At 34.4% G+C, this 15,066-nt stretch overlaps 1 protein-coding gene across 1 annotated transcript in view; it reads left to right on the top strand.

The window, feature by feature from the left end:
• Positions 1-15,066, top strand: part of KCNH8 (potassium voltage-gated channel subfamily H member 8) — a 277,527-nt gene that overhangs the window by 146,373 nt on the left and 116,088 nt on the right. Inside the window, exon 4 of the mRNA XM_070391102.1 lies at positions 13,620-13,747. Coding sequence (XP_070247203.1) covers positions 13,620-13,747 — 128 coding nt within the window. The remainder of the gene's footprint in view (positions 1-13,619; positions 13,748-15,066) is intronic.

Raw genomic sequence — 15,066 nt, 5'->3', positions numbered from 1 at the left:
ATTTTAATGTAGGACATTGGGAAATACCAGTGAGAAAAAAATATTGAATCATTTCAGCACCCACCATCAATGTGATAGAATTGTTACTGCTACAAATTATTAAGGCAAGCCTTTTTATTTTTATTTTTTTACTTTTGATTGATTTCTCCATTAGAATTCCTATAAACTTGTTTCTCATCTTAAGTGATTTTCAATGTACTCTGTAACTCTTAAATACAGACCAATTTCCTATAGAACTTAATTATTTTTGAAAATCACTTACCAACACCTTTTTTGAAGTTGGCAGTCCTTAAGAAAAAGGGGCCCATAAATTTTGAGAAAGTAAATGATAAAGGCAAAGAGCAAAGGCTTTGGAATTGGGTATGAATTGTCTTGCTGCCTCTTGTATTCTACAAGGATGTAAGCAAGTTATTTAAAACTGTTGAGGTTTAGTTTCATCTTTAAAGTGGGACAATGTCTACAGATGTCATTATGAGAATTAGAGAAAAGTAATTATCTAGGGTGATATTTGCAAAAAAAATAGGTGGTTGTCGGTCAATCATTAGCACAAAAACGATTATGATTGGTGGTGATTGTGGCGGTGATGGTAGTGGCATTCATTAGAAATGGACATGGCGTCTCTCTGGGAGCTTTCCTACACTCTTTTCTGGGTCAGGCTTAAATAAAATCTTCCCCTCCGTCCTGTGCCATATGATGGTACTCTGTAGGCTATCACTTAATCCTTGCTAAGCAGCTAAGTATCCCTTCCAGAGTATTTGTATCTTCATAGAGGTGTTCTTTAATGTCAGGTATAGGCTCAAGGATCTGAATAAAGATGGAGACTAAGGTGACACTACCCTTATTGTTTTATCTTTTCCTGATGACTTGTTTTCTCCACTCCAGGACCCCAAAACCAAGTGTATCAGTTAGCTTTTGCTGCATAACCAATTTTCCCCAAACTTGTAAACAACGATAGTTTATTACTTCTCATGATTCTTTGAATAGGCTATGTGGTTTCTTCTATTCCAAATGGTGTTGACTGGAATCACTCAGGTAGATGCCATCCGCTTGGAACTCAGCTGGACTGGAACATTTTAAAGAACTTTACATATCCGGTGCCTTAATGGGGAGGATGGAATGACTGGGAGTTGTATAGCTTTCTCTCCCTCTCTCTCCATCTTCCTCTCTATCTCTCTATCTTTGTCTCTGTCTCTATCCCTATCATTTCTATCCCTGGCTCTAGCCCTAGCTCTAACTGTCTATGTCATTATTCACTAATTGAGCCCTTGTTACTTTGCATAGAGGATGGATCCAAAGAGGGCAAATATGGAAACTGCATAAGTCCAGAAGTCACACACTCTTTCCTGCCGTATTCTTTTAAAGAAAGCCACAGGACCAGCCCAAATCCAAGGGAAGAGAAAACAAACCCTTGAAGAGGGATGTGTATGAATAAGAATGTGAAAATTAGTTGGTGGCCACATTTGCAGACAGTCTGCCACTCTTTGGAAATAATTCCATTCCACCCCACGTTTTACCTTCTCTTCCTCCTGCATCCCTTTCTATATTTCTCCTGTTGGGATTAGTGAAATCCATGGTTTCTCAGTTTACAAGGTATAAGTGGTTATCATTATTCTCATTAATGCAGTATAATTACTAGAAAGTACATGGGTGTAGAGACAAAGACCTACAAATAGATGCCACGTCTACTAATTCCTAGTTGTATGACACTATGCATGGCACATCAGCTCTTTCACCTCAGGCTTCTCATCTACCAAGTAGAGTGGATACAACTTACCTTATAGGGTTAATATGAGGTTTATGTTACTACTAGAGGCCTGGTGCACTGGGGGGAGGGGGGCGTCCCTCAGCCCCACCTGCCCCCTCTCACAGTCCAGGAGCCCTCAGGGGATATCCTCTGCAGGAGGCAACTGGGCCAATCATGGGAAGGCACCGCCCCGATCACCCTGTTGTTGCTGCCACTACTGACCAGCAGGCAGGCCCTTGCTTCTTAGCGCTGGCCCTGCCCCCCCTGACCCACTGGTTGGTTGGGGATGATCTGGGGCCAGGCCAGCTGGGGAGGGGGTGTGGGAGGTTGAGGCACAGCAGGTCCAGCCTCTACAGAAGTGTGGCACTGGGACCAGGAGGGGAGGCAGTGCCTCCGCCTCCACTCCCATTCCCACTCAGCTCCACAGCAACGGGCCTGCCTCCACTCCTGCTCCCTTGGAGGAGCCTCTCCCGTGCTGCTGCTGGCCCTAGGCCTTCGCAGCCGCTGTGGCTTTGTCCGAATAGATGTATGCTCTAATGAGCATATTATCCTTTTATTAGTATAGATAATTTACCCACAGTGATTAACTGAAACTTAATAGATGCTCAATAAATGCTAATTCCTCTACTACTTCTTTCTACCTCTTTCTCCCAGTTTTTCTTTTACCTTTTTTCTGGAAGAGAAATTAAAACACACACACACACACACCTTCTAAACACTTCTTACAATAATCAAACACATTTGTCCTAAGCCTTGTAATAATTTCCAAGAAATGCTTCAAGATTTAGAGAGCATTTTGATAACTACTCTTCTCTGACACTGATTGTGTTATTTTTTCTGGAATTTGCCATGTAATTTCTACCCTGAAGTCTTGGTTCACATTTTCCTCTTGCCTAGTAATCCATCTTCTTTGCCTGCTCCTAGATCCACATGAAATCTTTTTTCTTTTAAAAGCATTGTCTAATGTTTCTGGTACCTAATATTTACAACTTTGTGTTTTCATTTATATTATGACCCTAAACTCCTTTTCTATCATTTTTATGCTTCACAGTGATTTCAGGGATCTTTTAAACCTTCCCGCCAACTCCCATCAACTACCCACTCTAAATTGCACACACTATAACTAGAACTAAACCACTGGCAACTTTTGAGTAACAGCTTGTTGACTTGAATTCTTCCACAGAACACACAAGAAGCATTACAACCTTGTTTTAGGGCCACACATCCATGAAAGATTCTGGAAATTGCATTACTCAATGTCTTGATAAGTCCTGTGGGGAAAAACATATATAAATAGAAACTAATAACAATAATCAGGCAATTATTGAGAGAACAAAATTGAAGTAAACACATTAGCTTGCTTGATTCATGCATTAATTTGTGTAATTTGAATTTCCATAAAATCTCCTAACCAATAAGTGACTAAGCATTAAAAACATAATAAATTGTGAATGAGAATCTGTTTTTATCATATTATATACTTGTTATATGTGGAATATACAAGGACTTTATTCTTTTATATGTGTTGCTGGATAATTTTTAAATTTATGTTCTTGATAAATATTGTCAGGACTATGTCCTAAGAGTAAATAGCTAGATCACAGTTCTTATCAATTCATTAGCATTTTTTATGACTAAACACCATTTCTTGGGTCTTTCTGCCTCTAAAATTCTCCTTCAGTACAAACTTCATTCTAAATCTAAAAGCAAAAGTCATCTTCCCTTCCTAGACTAATCTAATGTTTTTCAGGGTTAAAATTAAATTACTTAGCTCAATCCCCAGTAAACTTAACCAAAAGTTTTCTCCCAGTCTGTTTTCTACTTAACTGGCAATACTCAACTGAAAGAAATTTAGTAAAAAGCAGAAATGCATGGTCCTACGGCAGATTGGTGTGTTATTTCTGATTTGTGTAGCTGCAACTCTCTCAGTGAATTGTTGGTGCTCATTAAAAGATAATTACCCCAGCGTTGGTCCAGTTATTTGAATTTATCACCGAAAGACACTTTCATGATTTCAAAGGATTCAAAGAATAATTCATCAAAGTATTTCCATTTCTATGATATTTTCTGAAAATGTATTTCCACCAATATTGTTAAGTAGCATAGACTTTTTTAAAAAAGGAAATGTTTACGCTTCCATTTAACTTTCCTCTTCTGTTAACTGTTTCATGGGGTTTTTTCTGATTTTAATACCTTCATATTTTAATTTTTAAATGTAGGGAGTGGCCATTTCTAAGATTCAAATGGCTAGTGGTTTACTACCTACATAGATTTATAACCACGAACTTTGATATCTTTCAATATGTATTCATTTTTAAAGGAGGTTATAATAAAACCCCATGCATCCATTATGTAGCTGAAAATTCATCAACATTTAAAAGTGAATAAATACAAATTTGCTCTTATAAATATCAAAGCAAATCTTGAGTCATTTTGTAAGTTGATATATTAAGTAAAACAAAGGAATTTTATTGCTCCTTAAGCTATTCAAACTAACCTTTATCTTCACTCCTAGAATTTATTATAATTGTTAAAACTTTTATTTTTTAACTTTATTTTTATTGTTGACACTATTACAGATGTCTCCATTCCCCCCCAACTTTTGCCCACCTCCTCCCAACCCCTCCCCGCCACCCTTCCCTCTGGTTATCAATCACCACACTGTTGTCTGTATTAATACTTTTTAAAATTCCTGGGTTATTAATATCAGTTTATCTTAATCCCCCACTTTCTTTTCTACTGTTTTGCTGCTTGAACTTCTCAGACTTTTAAAAAATTATTTGATATTTCTGCTTCTTACTCTTAGGGGAGAGCTACTTGCTCTTGTAATAATCCTGTGGCATTATTCTGATTTCTTCTAATTCAATAAGAGGTCTATTCAAAGGAAATTGAAGGCCTGCCATTAAATTCTAAAATAATTCTCTTTTGTCTTTTTAGCCAATCTTGCATAAATGCTCCTCCCAAACTTTTCCTAACCAGTGACTTAAATTCCTCACACAAAACAACTGAAATCAATATATAAAGAGATTAATAAAGAACCATATTAAGTAACACTAATAACCATTAATAACTCACTTGCCTCTACCTCTGTATTAAATTCTGAGTAGCAAGCTTTTTAAACCATATAATGCTATGTCTTCCAGACAAGAAATTGAGTAGAGCTAAAACACCTGCTGCATTATTCAATACACTTTTCTACTAAATGTACTTTTTTTTTCTAGTTTGAACAAAGTAGAACTAATACTACTCTCTTATTTTGACTCAAGAATACCTATTTAGTAATATCCATTTTCTTTAAATGACAGTTCTTTCATTGAATTGAATCTCATTTTGAAGCTCATTTTATAAGATAGATACACAGAAATGGGCTTCTTGACCAAGTACATTATCTGGTAGCTTTTTTCTGTCCCACACTCACACATTCCCACCCCTGGGAATGGGAATCCCCTGGGAATCTAAGAATTCCAATTAAAAGTCATGGTTCCTCAATGACTGAATATTTGATCATATTTTAAAATATGGTTATACATTTATGATGATATAGTGACATATATTGATTCTGCTTTTAAAACTTTTTATCATATCCTATATAATAAAAGGCTAATATGCAATCGACTGAAGGGCAGAATGACTGGTTGCTATGACATGCACTGACTACCATGGGGCAGATGCTCAATGCAGGAGCATGGGCCTAAGACATCAGTCGGACATCCCCTGAGGGTTCCAGGACTATGAGAGGGCACAGGCTGGGTGGAAGGACACCCTCTCCCCCACCTCCTCCCCTGAGTGCATGAATTTTGTGCACCGGGCCTCTAGTATGTATTTATACATGTAGATAGATAGATAATAGATCAATGATAGATAGGTAGCTAGATAAGAAGATAAGTAGCTATGCTGCCTCAAATTTGCATCAAAAGAAACTGAAGGAGTGAAGTGGGTGGAACTAAACAAGACTATACAGCATTCATACTTGTTGAAGCTGGGCAATGGGTGTACCAGAGACAGAGTTCTACAAAAAAACAGAACTAATGGGAGACACATATAATACTTATGTCTACATCTACCTATATAATATCTTTTCCTGATTTAGATATTCAAGAGCAGTACCAACCAGAAATCAAGCTGCACACTTTTGATTTGATTTGTCTGGGTGTGTGTGTGTGTGTATATATATATTACACTCAGTAAAATGTTGACTTCATGATGTAAATAAATAAACTGAAAATAATCATATCAGAATTGGTATAAAACATAGATGACTATAAAATATAAAATCAAGTCTATGCACAGGATTTTGAGTATTTTTCTGAGAAATAAACTAAAAAAGATGAGAGATGAAAATAATGATGGTGATAATAATTATCTGATAAGCAAAGCATGTAGCCAAATTCCCAATAATCCACAAAAATGCAAATACATAGTGCTGTACAAAATATACAATGAGGAAGTATTTTTCTTATTTTGTTCAACTCTTCATTAAAAATTTATTATGGAAAAGGCTCTATTTTAAATACTAGTAATAACAGTAAGTCATCTATATCTCATAAAATGTATAAAGGTAAGATATAAAAATACATGCATTTGCTTTGTAGATGTGTGATTTATATATTTTTATGATAGAATATAACAATAAAATGTCATATCCTAATAAGATCAGTTTAGTGTACCAATTTTATAAAAGATAGATGTAATATGCTTTAAGGAAGGACTACTTTCGCATATTGACACAAATTCTCGGGATGGGCCAGGAAAAACCAGCTCCAGGCTTTCATGCAGCTTAGATTCTCCAGTGTTAAAAGCACTTAAAAGGCCTCGATATGCTACACTCAAAATCAGTGAAAGCAGACCAATACCTAGACACAACATGAAAACTATTTTTTAACTCTATTTTAAAATAGTTACAGATTTACAGGCATTTGCAAGGACATGAGAGAGAGAGAGAGAGACAGAGAGAGATCCCAGTTGCTCCCAATAGTTACAACTTACATAATTATAGTGTAATATCAAAACTAGGAAATTGCCACTGGTATGTGTGCATAGTTCTGTGCCATTTTATTATATGGGTACATTTGTGTGACTACCACCACAAGATATAGAACTATTTTATCACTACAAATGTTTCCCTCTTACTACCCTTATATAGTCATACTACCCCCTACCTTGCACCATCCCTACAGATAATCTGTCCTTTGTCTCCAACAATTAGAGAATGTTACATAAATAGAATCATGTAGCATGTAACCTTTTGAGATTAGCTTTTTTCACTGAATATAATATGATGTCATTGATGTCAAAACAAAAACAAAAAGCCTAGAACAACATAAAAAAACAATTCACCAAATGTTAAATTATTTCTGGAAGTCAGTATTATGAAAGACATTCATTTTCTACTTTATGCTATTTTACATTTCTCAATTTTGTAAAATGTACACGTATTATTTTTTCATATTCAAAGAATAAATGTTTATGTACTCTATAACTGCAATTGAGTATGAAAAATAAACGCACTAAAATTTTAAAAGGAAATGCACAAAACTCTTGATATTGAAAATAACCAAGCATTCTATACTTTTTAATTTTTTGGTACTTTTAAATTTTTCATAACGAATTTGCATTTTCTTTGGAAAGTTTTGGCCCTTTTACAAATTACAAAAACTGTGAAGCTTCTAATGTCACCCATTAAATATGAGTTTTCCCTTGGTTACTGATAGATATCCTCTATTAAATTAAAGAAGATCCCTCCTATTGCTTGCTTATCATGAAATTATAAAAAAACACACACAAGAATATTTAATTACATTTTTAAAATCAGTACTTATTGAGATGATAATATGCCTTTGCTTCTTTGTAAATTATATAAGATTCCCTAAAATGAAGCCATTGTTGGCATAATCCCACATAGGCATGGTATATTTCCTTTTAATATTCAGTACACTAATGTTTTGTTTAAGATCTTTGGATCTATATTTAAAGTGGTAAATATAGTTTTATAGTTTTGGTATCAGTTTTCCAGACTTGTAGATTGCATTCAGAAATTTTCAGTCTTTTTTGTTCTCTGAGGCTTGAAAACAATTATTTGTTCCTTTAAGGCTTGATAACATTGACCTTTAAAACCATCTGAAGTAGGCTTTAGTGTGGAGTGATAAGCAGTGTGAGATGGACTCTTTATTGACTTTTATTCCACAGTTATTAGTCCATTCAAAGTTATTACTTCTTTGGGAGCCTATTTTACTAATTGGTTGTATCTCCCTCAAGGTATTCAGTTAATCTAGAAGACAATGCTGATATAATTGTATGCAAAGTAATTCATAATTTTTAAGTTTTTCTAAATTCATGGTGCTTTTAAATTTTTTAAAATAGTGTTTGTGTTATCTCTATTTTTCTCCCTAAATACAATTGCTAGAAGTTTAATTATTTTATCTTTTTTGGTTTTATTGACCATATTTTTTAAACTTTGTTTTTTATTTTATTTATTTTACTTCCATTTCTATATCCTTTTAGTTTACTCTTATTTGGATTTCTCGTGATAAAATATATTTATTTTGTGACTTGAAAAGTTCCATATATTTTACATTTTAAATATCTTTTGTGTCATGTGTTGGATATTTATATGTGATATATTTTATGATGCCTGCACTTTAAGTATTAATTTTCCTCTGATCCATCTTTGATCATATCTATTGGGTTTGGATATCAAATATTTGGTAACATTATTTCTTTTTAAACATAATATTGACGTTTTTCCAAGTCTATTAATTTTATTTACTAATTTCTTTTAAAATGAAGTTGCATAAAAACTTTGGGAAAAATCCAAATGCTTAGAATTTGAAGTAGAGGGAAGATTTTTCTCACCCAGGTGACCTACTTTTTGGAATCTTTTTGAAGTTGTCTTTGCAGAATAAAGTCAATTGTTGTGAATCTTCCATAAGCATGTGAAAAGAATGGATATTCTATGTTGGACATCACCATAGAGATATGCTGATTAATTACTGATAATTAGTATTTGAATTCCCTATAATCTTATTTATTTATTGCCACCACAATCTACCAATTTCTAAGACAGATTAAATTATTTTATTGTGATTTTGTTTTTGTTTTTCAATTTCATTTGGGTTTCTAATGATTTTCTGCTTTCAAAATTATATGATTCAGAGCATGTGAACTCATATATTTTATATGTTCTTATAGTTCTCTAATATGGGTGTTTTTTTTAAAAGCCATCTTGAACCAGAAGTCTGGATTAATATTTAAATGGAACACATGTTCTAATATGTAAAAGATGTATTATTAAAGTATTTTACAGCGTAAAAGAGAAGACATGAGGGGAAGTGGAAAAGAAATGTAACCTAAAATAAACAGAGAGGGAACATTTTCCAGTGTTTATCTCTTTTGAGGCAAGGAGTAAAATGGGAGAAGAAAAGACCACAAAGGGAACAATTCCTGTTTAGGAGATAAGATCCATTTTGACTCAACAGGTAGTACAGATAAGTAAAAATATCTAATAAGAATATTCTTCCTAGTTGTCTACTATAGTAAGGTGGGAAAAACATGAGCTTTCAGGTAAAATCAGTAAGAATTCCAAATCAGCCTTCCCACTTTGAATTTTTCCAAATTACACAATTTCTATGACCTTTAGTTTGCTTTTTAATAAATGGAAAAACTAATGCCTATCAAGGTGAGAATTAAATGAGAATGAAGACAAAGTTCCTAGGCTAATGCCTAGAACATGTTGGGGGCTAAGGGCATACTGCCAATACATGATGCTTTATTGAAAAGTCCTAACTCACTGGAGTATAAACATAACATTTAATTTTTTTCTGGAAATTATCCTCAGTATTGCTCAATAACTGAAATTGCTTATTTAACAGTCCTGCTTAATGACATACCTAGCACCTCCTCCCCTAACACTTACCTACAATTTTTGACCTGATGGTAATCGCCAAAACATTGAAATCTTCACCTTCTTCCTGTTAGTTCACTACTGTTTACTTTGTTCTTTAACTTAGCTTTCATGGTTCATAATTTTAAAGTCTTGTTTGCATATACTCTTACACCTAGCAAAGCTGTAAACTCATAACCAACTATTTTCTCTGGCCTGCACACAGGTTGCTAAGGATTGCTGGTATAAAATCTACACTCGGACAGATGGGAACCCCCCCTAAATTTATTATTTGCAGTCTCAAATAGGGCAGTCAAATTCCCCAACAAATCTATCACTTTCACTCCAGGGCTTGACAGCCCATCCCCTACAACAGATGTTTCAAGCACTCCTTAATGTCTTCAAAGGACCAGCTCCTAGTAATTAAACCCTCATTCTTAGCATTTGACATTTGACTTCACCTCCAAAGTCAATGAGAAAGAGAGGAAGAGTGGGAGGGAGGGAGGGAAGAAGAAAGAGAGAAGAGAGAGGAGAGAGGAGAGAGGGAAGGGAAGAAGAAAGGATGGAAGAGAGGAAGGGAGGGAGGGAATGTGGGAGGGAGGGAGGAAGGGAAAGGAAAAGGGGAAGGGGAAGGAAATCCATTAGTCATACATTTTAAGCAATTGATGGTCCACCCTCACCACCCCAAAGAGATTAGTCAGGTTCCACTGTTCAATGGTTCAAAACCATTCTAGTCTTGTCTCTTTTTTGCTGTGAAATACTTTATAATAAAAAACATATGTAATATGAAAATATTATTACAAATCCCCATACACCAAAAATCCAGTTTATGGAATAGAATTCTATCTACTAATGCTATTTAGTAAGAAACATGGTGGCCCAGCTAGAGACTATATTTTCCAGTCTCTTAGTAGGTAGCTGTAGTCATGTGAGTATGCATAATTTTACAGCATATACATTTCCTAAACAATGTTCTTTAGTTTTAGCTTTGCATGTATGTGAACATTATAAAAATGTTGCCATTTTGTCTGTGTTCTATTTCTTTTGTACTCAATATTTTGTTTCTGAGGTATTTCTATGCTAATTATTTCATTCATTTTCCATTTATTCCCACATGAGTCCAGTTTAATAGAAGTTGTAATAGCCCATATCATGACTATACCAGCATTTATGCATTCTTTTGTTTATGGACAATTGGCTAGTTTCTAGTTTCACACATGAATATACATGTATATTGCATATGTGTATACATTTATGTGTTTGTGTACATGTGCAAATTACAAATATTGCTGTCATACATATTTTGTACCTACATATATTTTTTAAATGAGCTGTTCTCTATTTATAATTTTTTTAGTTAGGAGCCATCAACCCAGGACCACTCTGACCTCTTTCCTCTGCTTGGGAGATTTTAGATCACTAAGTGGAATGATTTTCAACCCCAATCTTGCATGAGCGTGGAAATTATGACAAAAGTTTTTAAAGAAATATATTTTTATTCCATTTAGAGCTAAGACCAATACAGATACAGTTCTTTAACATCTCCCTTTGAGGGGCTCTTTTTAATACTATCAAATTGCTGTTGTTGGATTTAGAAAATCTCAGCTATTAATTAGATTTCTCCACTGAAAATGGAACTGGCTTATTAGCTGTCAAAACTCTAATCTGGTCTATTTTGTAGTTAGCTTTGCAATTCCACCTGGCATTGTGATGCTCCCTCACACTGCGTAAGCAGCTGCTGGCCGTTCCTACCACATTTCTATAGACATTGGCTTAAAAATCTCACTGTTTTCACATTTGTGTATATTTAAAGTTACTCCCTGATGGATTAATAATTACATTTTCAGACACAACTCAGAAGAGTTTCTACAAACCAAAATGTTGACCACGTAAAGACATGATCCTAACTTCCAGCAGTACAATGAAATGTGCTTTGTTCAGCCCTGAGTTTCCAAAAAACTGACCCTTTTGATGTTTTACCATGTGTTTTCTAATCTGTTTTTAGTGATTCAAGTCTATAGACTATATCATATTTTATTTTAAACACTCTTTCAATGTAAATCAAAAGGTGAATAGTTAAAAACTGACAACCATGTAGCATCAGATTAGACTTTGGCAGTGAATAAAAAATCCTATTTTCTAGTCATTAAAAGCATCCCAAGGTGAAGTGGGAATGGGGAATGATTAAATTCTTTGAAAGACTTGGAGTCCAAGCTCAGATAGGCAGGGACAGTGATACAAAGTAGTCTATATGACATTCAATACATACTGGCTTCACATACTGTCTCTACCCCTTACTACTGTGTGACCATATGATATTAAACCTTTCAATTCTATCATCTGTAAATGGAGGATGATAATATTTATGAGGATTAATTGAAACAATAAATACTGAAAATCTGGAACAGGACCTGGCATACAGTAGCCATTGATAATAGTTATAGTCTATCCCCAAGGTAGCAACTAAACCAAATCATTTTTGTGAAGGAGAGGAATCAAAGAGCTTTCATAATACTATGGAGATTTAATGATGAAGCTTAAAGAATGGTTTTTAATTTTTATATTTTGCAGTTATTGCAATCATTTATTTACAAATAATTATGTTTATCGACTGACCAAACCAAAGACTAATGTTTCTTAATGTCATATAATTGATTGATTTCTTTATATTTGACAATAACCCTTTGGAAAAAAATAGCAAGTCCCTACCTAATTTTACTGACATAGAGTCAAGTCGAATTAAATATTTAATTGCTGAAAATAAAAGTAGACATAAAGATGTTGGAAGAATGCATGCAGATATTTTTAAAAATAATTTTTGAGTGAAGACAGTTTGGTTATGCAGGCCATAATGTCTAGTCACCTCAAATAGATTGATAGATGGGACAACATAAAATTTTAAAATGTTTATTTATACTGCATAAATTAAATCTAAACTCAAGTAACAAAATGGGAACACTGGGCAGCATATATGACAAGAAAGTGGCAATTAGTACACAAAGAGCTCTTACAAGTCAATAGAAAAACACCAACTTAACTTCAAAATTGGCAAAAATATGAACAGACTTCATAAAAATAAATTCAAATCGACAATGAATATTTAAATGAAGGTTCACCCTCATTCATAATTTTGAAAATGCAAATTCAAACAATATGATGTTTTAAACTATCAAAATGCCAGGCAGCACTCATTTTATATTTCATAATTTTGATGTATGTGTGGAAAAGCAGGCACATCCATTCAACTCTGGCTTGGAATGTAAATTGCTAGAATGAAATCTGAAATACGCATATCAAAATTTAAAATGAACATATCCACTCCTACTCATTTATTTGCTAAATATGCTGACACACCAGTGCAAGGCTCTATGCAAAGTGTTTAAGAACTTTTATTGTAGGATTAGCTATATAGTTTTTTGGTGTGTTTTTTAATCCTGGATAAATCTAAAAGTGCATGATAAGGAAATAGTAAAATAAATAAGGTAAGTTATATACTTAACATGGTAAATGCTTAGCTATTAAGAAAGTGAGAAGAAATACAATGTGCATTTTGGAATAGTTTACAAGTTATTATAATGTGAAAAAGTAACATGTAAGAATTTATTATAAACTTCCATTTATGAAAAAAATATATAAATGTAGATACAATATATATATATTAGATATGTTTCTGGGGGAAATAAAGAAAAACATATTGGGAGCAGAATTTGGGGTATGAGTATGGAAAAATAGGAAAAAAGAGGTGAGAATTTTTTGTTTAATATTTTAATAGTTTTCTGAAACTATTTTTTAAAGTTCCTCTATGCTCATGTATGTCTACTTTTATTTTAAAAACTAATGCAATTATTATGCTCATTAAAATATATAAATTATAAGGGATTAAAATTTTAAATGTCAGCAGAAGCCTGTGCTCTTGAAAGGAAACTGTCTAAACTTGACTTTCTTGAGATGAAATGATGCATTTGTTGGTGCTTAATGAGTTTTATTTTCCCCTAGACAAAGCCAAAGGGAGATCAAGAGCAGGAACCCACTTCGACTCAGCCCGGAGACGGAGTCGAGCGGTCCTTTATCACATCTCTGGGCACCTGCAAAGAAGAGAAAAGAACAAATTGAAAATAAATAATGTAGGTGGATATGTGTGTACACTCTGAATGCTAGACTTTCCCCTGGTGGCAATGTTTGATTCACTTAAAGAAAGGCTCCATTTACTCTTTTATTGGCTTTCCTAGATTTTTTTTCCACTTTGGCTTGTGCTTTCCTATACAGAACAAACCGGAAAAGGTCAATAGTCATGAGGCATTTCTATAATAAAAGTGCTTAATCATTGTGTTATCACAGCAGAGAGATTAGAATATTGCGGTCAGTACAATAGGATACTAGGGGCGCTGTAAATGGGGAAACACTGGCTATATTTTTTGGACAAGATGATGCAGCAAGTCTTATTACACATTCATAGTATGTTGGTTAAAATTTCTCAAATTAAATTTTAGTGGCATCTACTTTGCACTTTATCTAATTTCACGTACTGATTTTATCCAGGGGGGACCATGAACAAACCAAAATCAGTACTCCTCTTTAAAAAATTACGTTTTATACAAAACACAGTTGGAAATTGCACACAGTAGAACATTGAATTTGAAATTACATGCCATACATTATTCAACTTTGTAAAAAGTTGCACTCTTAGTAAGTAACAGTAGAGCTACTTTCTGAAACCTGGTGCTTATCTGTCAAAAGCCACAGCAAATAACTGTGCCTATAAAAGGTGATTCTACAGAGTTTTACATGACACATATCCGCCAGGATTTCACACTTAATTTCTTAATTGGTTCTTAGCACTAACAGACTTCACTGAGAAGGCCAGAACTATGTCTGTTTGGTTGTAGATACTCAAGGATAATTTTTCAAATGATGACGATGTCCTTAATTTGCACTGTGGAATCTCTAGAGCACACACTTTTGGGGCATGTCTGACTAGGGGTGGCAGATATAAATACTAAGGGTCTAACTTGCCAGTGACATTAGAAAAAAATCACATCCAACAACCAGAGCTATTTGGGGATCAATATATGATCCAGAAGTTCTGGGAGTTAGGGGCACAAGAGGATTCTTTGGTATCTTACTTTTACGGGGGAGCTTGAGACTACCTAATCTGACATGCAAATGCTTTGATAAAACTGAGTCACGCATCAGACATACAAAATATCCACTTCTCTGAGTGTGACCAACAAAGAAGGATGCATTTGCCCAGGTGTGGAGGGAAATCTGACAGTGAAATGCTGCAAACCTGGTTCTGCTCCATTGTGACTCCCTCTGGAAGCCAGAACAAGCTGTTGGGCTCCATTTGTGCTCCAGGGCCATCGGCCATGCTGGCGCTGACCTGCCATGCGCCACTGTTGCAAGTCAAACACTGTTTACTATATTTTGTCTTGACTTAAAGGTT

This window comes from Myotis yumanensis, unplaced genomic scaffold (genome assembly GCF_028538775.1).
Source record: "Myotis yumanensis isolate MYYU_CA2020_CCGP unplaced genomic scaffold, mMyoYum1.0.hap1 SCAF_14, whole genome shotgun sequence".
Taxonomy (NCBI): domain Eukaryota; kingdom Metazoa; phylum Chordata; class Mammalia; order Chiroptera; family Vespertilionidae; genus Myotis; species Myotis yumanensis.
The sequence above is the reverse complement of the archived record's forward strand: the minus strand, read 5'-3'. Positions and strand labels throughout refer to the sequence as shown.